This window comes from Dendropsophus ebraccatus, chromosome 7, assembly GCF_027789765.1.
Source record: "Dendropsophus ebraccatus isolate aDenEbr1 chromosome 7, aDenEbr1.pat, whole genome shotgun sequence".
In the NCBI taxonomy this organism is placed as follows: Eukaryota; Metazoa; Chordata; class Amphibia; order Anura; family Hylidae; genus Dendropsophus; species Dendropsophus ebraccatus.
Genome location: NC_091460.1, coordinates 118,507,742 through 118,512,179, shown reverse-complemented (window position 1 = coordinate 118,512,179; position 4,438 = coordinate 118,507,742). Strand labels below are relative to the sequence as shown.

The window sequence follows — 4,438 nt, the reverse complement described above, 5'->3', positions numbered from 1 at the left end:
TAGAATCACTAATTAAAGCAGTAAGGGAGACTATGGGTATAGAAGAGGTTCCAGAATCTAATACTATACAGGACCGTATGTTTGGTGGGCTAGCACCTAAGAAACGATTGGTCTTTCCCATTCACCAAAACATTAAGGCCTTGATTAAACACGAATGGTCCAATCCGGATAGAAAGTTTTTTGTTCCAGCTGCTGTGAGTGTTTTTTTCTGTTTTCTTGGATAAACAGGTAAAAATATAGAAGAGTATATATAACTAAACAACTAATTTTTCAATTATTTTTTCAGTTCAAAAGGAAGTACCCCTTTGACCATGAGGAGTCGAACTCCTGGGGCTTTGCTCCAAAGATAGATCCTCCGGTAGCCAAGATTACAAAACTTAATGCGCTACCTTTTGAGGACTGTGCAACTCTTAAAGACCCTATGGACAAACGTGCAGAGATTTATTTAAAGAAGGACTGGGAAGCATCCACTGCCTTGTTTAAACCTCTAGTGGCAGCAACCTCAGTCTCTAGATCTCTAGGGGTATGGATGTCTGAACTTAAAGACATGATTAGTAGGGGGACTCCTGCGGAGGAGCTCCTCAAGCCCTTTGAGACCTTAGAGAATGCTGTCTCATTTATATCAGATGCTTCAGCGGATGCTCTTAGACTCTCCGCTCGTTCAGCAGCACTCTCAAACTCTGCCCGCAGATCCATGTGGCTTAAAGAATGGAAGGGGGACGTCACCTCTAAATCTAAATTATGTGGAGTCCCTTGTGAAGGCAACCTGCTTTTCGGTCCAGCCTTAGATATCATTCTCGAGAAGGCTTCGGATAGAAAGAAGGGGTTCCCTCTGATCCCGCAGCAGTCTAGCCGTCCTTTTAGGGGAAAAGGTAGGAACACACATAGAGCCCCTAACACGAATACTAATCCTAATACAAATAGGAAGGAATGGAGGCCCACCAAGAAATCCAAGGGGTTCCTCTTTAAGGGTTCTGACAATACCAAAAAACCTGCTCAATGACGCCAGGTCCCTGTGGGAGGTCGCCTCTCTCTTTTTTGGTCACAGTGGTGTGGTATTTCCAATAGCTCCTTTGTATTGGATACAATAAAGCACGGTTTAAAAATTTCTTTTGTGTCCTCCCCAGGGGAAAGATTCGTCATTACGGATTTATCATCCGATCCCATAAAGCAGACAGCACTTTCTACGGAAGTACAGTCCTTACTCAGGAAGAAGGTTTTGGTTCCCGTTCCGGAGACAGAGTGTGGTAAGGGTTTTTACTCTACTCTGTTTTTGGTAAGGAAACCCAATGGTTCTTTTAGAACCATTATCAATCTTAAACCTCTTAACAGGGTTTTAGCCTACGAAAGGTTTAGGATGGAGTCAGTTTCTTCAGCCATTTTGAATCTTTCACAGGATTGTTTTATGGCCACTTTAGATTTAAGGGATGCATACTATCACGTCCCCATCCACCAGAACCATCAAAGATTCCTGAGGGTAGCAGTCAAACTTAACGACTCAGTTTGTCATTTCCAGTACCAGGCCTTACCTTTTGGCATTTCACAGGCACCTAGAGTTTTCACTAAAGTGATGTCAGAGGTTATGGCACATATCAGAGAAAAGGATATAATTATCATTCCTTATTTGGATGATTTTTTACTGGTCGGCGACTCAGTAATCTCTCTTCAGAGCCAGATCAAAATAGTAGAAGACATCCTGTCTAAATTAGGTTGGGAGATTAACGAGGAAAAATCCAATAAGATCCCCTCTCAATGTTGTCAGTTCCTGGGAATATGTCTGGATTCGAGAGCTAAGAGATCTTTCTTACCAGATAGCAAGATTTCAAATGTTCTTTCCAGAACACAGGAGCTTTTTGATAATCCCATTACTACATTTAGGAAGGCTATGTCGGTGTTGGGTCTATTTACTTCCTGCATTCCAGCGGTTCCCTGGGCACAGTACCACTCTAGGGTGTTACAATCACAGATTCTTGGTGAATGGGACGGTGCCTCTGAGTCTCTTGATTCTTGTTTCACTCTATCTCCACAGACTCTCAGATCTCTCTCTTGGTGGAAGGAAAGGGAGCATCTATCCAAGGGACTTCCTTGGATTCTGGACAACATTTTGACCATCACCACAGATGCCAGTCCCAGGGGGTGGGGAGCCCATACAGACACACAAGTATTCCAGGGCCTGTGGTCCCCAGAGGAGGCCAGGGACCCACAAAACGTGAGAGAATTGAGAGCAATATTCTTCTCCTTGTCCCAGGCTCTTCCGTTAATAAAAGACAGAAACGTGAGAATACTAACAGACAACAGATCGGCAGTGGCGTACATCAACCACCAAGGAGGCACAAGATCAGTACAACTTATGAGAGTTGCCCACTTCATGTTCAGGCTAGTACAGTCACATTGTCTGTCCCTCTCGGCACTTCACCTGAAGGGGGTAGACAATGTGAAGGCAGATTTTCTAAGCAGACACTCCCTAAACCAGGGGGATTGGGAGCTTTGCCAGGAGGTATTTCTACAAATATGCAGAAGGTGGGGATCACCGGAGATAGACCTCTTCGCATCGCGGAAGAACAGAAAGACCCAAGAGTTCTTTTCCCTATGTCCTGCAGACAAGCCCAGGGCTCTAGATGCACTAGCCCAACCTTGGGACAAAGGCCTACTGTACGCATTCCCACCCATCAGACTAATCCCAAGAGTAGTCAGAAAGATCAGGCAGGACAGGGCCCACATAATTCTAATAGCGCCCTTTTGGCCAAGAAGGGTGTGGTTTACTTGGCTCAGGAAGATGTCTCTGACAGACCCATGGATTCTTCCGGACAGGGCAGATCTCCTCGCCCAGGGCCCAGTATTTCACCCTCAGGTTCAAAACCTTCACCTGACGGCATGGCTGTTGAGAGGCAATTGTTGATAGACAGAGGCCTTTCATCCGAAGTAATCACCACGTTGCTAGCCAGTAGAAAGAAAGTTACCTCTACTATATATCTACGTACATGGATAGCATTTTGTAAATTTGTAAATAAACCTGTTAATGTCCTAGCTCCTCCTGACATTCCTTTAATCTTACAATTCTTACAAGAGGGTCTAAACAAGCACCTCAGGCCTAGCACCATCAAGGTACAGATCTCCGCCCTCAGTGCACTCTATGACTATAAACTAGCTGAACATCAGTGGATTAAAAGATTTGTAAAAGCAACCTCCAGATTGTGTCCCACGATCAGGTCTAGGGTTCCGCCTTGGGATCTGAACCTTGTCTTGAACGGACTTACTGCTAATCCCTTTGAACCTTTAGCAGACTGCAGTATTAAATTCCTGTCTTATAAACTGGCTTTTCTATTGGCAATAACGTCAGCCCGTAGAGTAAGTGAAATTAGAGCCTTCTCTATACAGACTCCTTACATGACCATTAGAGAAGACCGAGTCGTATTATCTCCTGACCCAGCCTTTCTTCCAAAAGTGGTTACGGACTTCCACAGATCTCAGGAGGTGATACTACCATCATTTTACAACACACCAACTAACGATCAAGAATTAAGTTTGCATAGTCTGGATGTTAGAAGAGTTATCTTACATTATCTAAAGGTCACAGAAAGTTGGAGATTATGTAACAGCTTGCTTATATCCTTTCAGGGTAAGACCAAGGGCAAGTCAGCTTCCACACAAACAATAGCCAGATGGGTTAAACAGGCAGTTGGAGAATGCTATAGAGTCAGGAACATGACACCACCAGTTGGATTCGGGGCACATTCCACTAGAGCTGTGGCAACTTCGTGGGCTGAGAAGGCAGCGGTTTCCATTGATCAGATCTGCAGGGCAGCCACATGGAGTACTCCACATACATTTTTTAGACACTACAGGTTACAACTATCTTCCACCGAAGACTTAACATTTGGACGTAGTGTTTTGCAGGCAGTGGTCCCTCCCTAGGCGGTTATATTCCTATTCTACTCTCCAGGGGTGCCGTCATAGGGCGAAAAGAGAAAATTCAAAATTACTAACCTGGTAATTTCTTTTCTTTGAGCCCATGACGGCACCCCGCCTAAATCCCACCCAAAAAAAAAAAAAAAAAAAAAAAAAAGGGAAAGAAAAAGGGATAATAATAATAGTAGTGATAATTTTATTACATAGATATAGAAAAAGTAAACTTCTTTATAAACACAAAAAAAAAAAAAAAAAAAAAAAAAGAAGAGATTTTTTTTGTATATATTTTTTTTTTGTGTGTGTCTTGTGAGCTTCGCTCCTAGGTCCTTGGTAAAGACTGGCGATGGAGGGGAGTTTACTTCTTTATATGATCCAGGGATTTCCTGTATCCTGTTTCCTGTCCTATGGGAGTAGGAGGTGGTCCTCTCCAGGGGTGCCGTCATGGGCTCAAAGAAAAGAAATTACCAGGTTAGTAATTTTGAATTTTCCGTACGATATATCGTTCCATCTAAACGCTGATCGTTATTAA

The 4,438-nt window shown here is 43.5% G+C and overlaps 1 protein-coding gene across 1 annotated transcript; it reads left to right on the top strand.

Moving 5' to 3' along the window:
• The first annotated feature begins 805 nt into the window (after positions 1 to 805).
• On the top strand, positions 806 to 3,915 carry LOC138796595 (uncharacterized). Its single transcript, XM_069976205.1, has 2 exons — positions 806 to 1,247; positions 2,030 to 3,915. The coding sequence occupies exon 2, from the start codon at positions 2,512 to 2,514 to the stop codon at positions 3,913 to 3,915; it is 1,404 nt and encodes a 467-aa protein (XP_069832306.1). The 5' UTR covers positions 806 to 1,247; positions 2,030 to 2,511.
• The last annotated feature ends 523 nt before the right edge of the window (positions 3,916 to 4,438 follow it).

What these genes read in the sequence shown, in the direction of transcription:
- LOC138796595 (XM_069976205.1), top strand. Translation starts at nt 2,512, where the DNA reads ATGCAGAAGGTGGGGATCACCGGAGATAGACCTCTTCGCATCGCGGAA.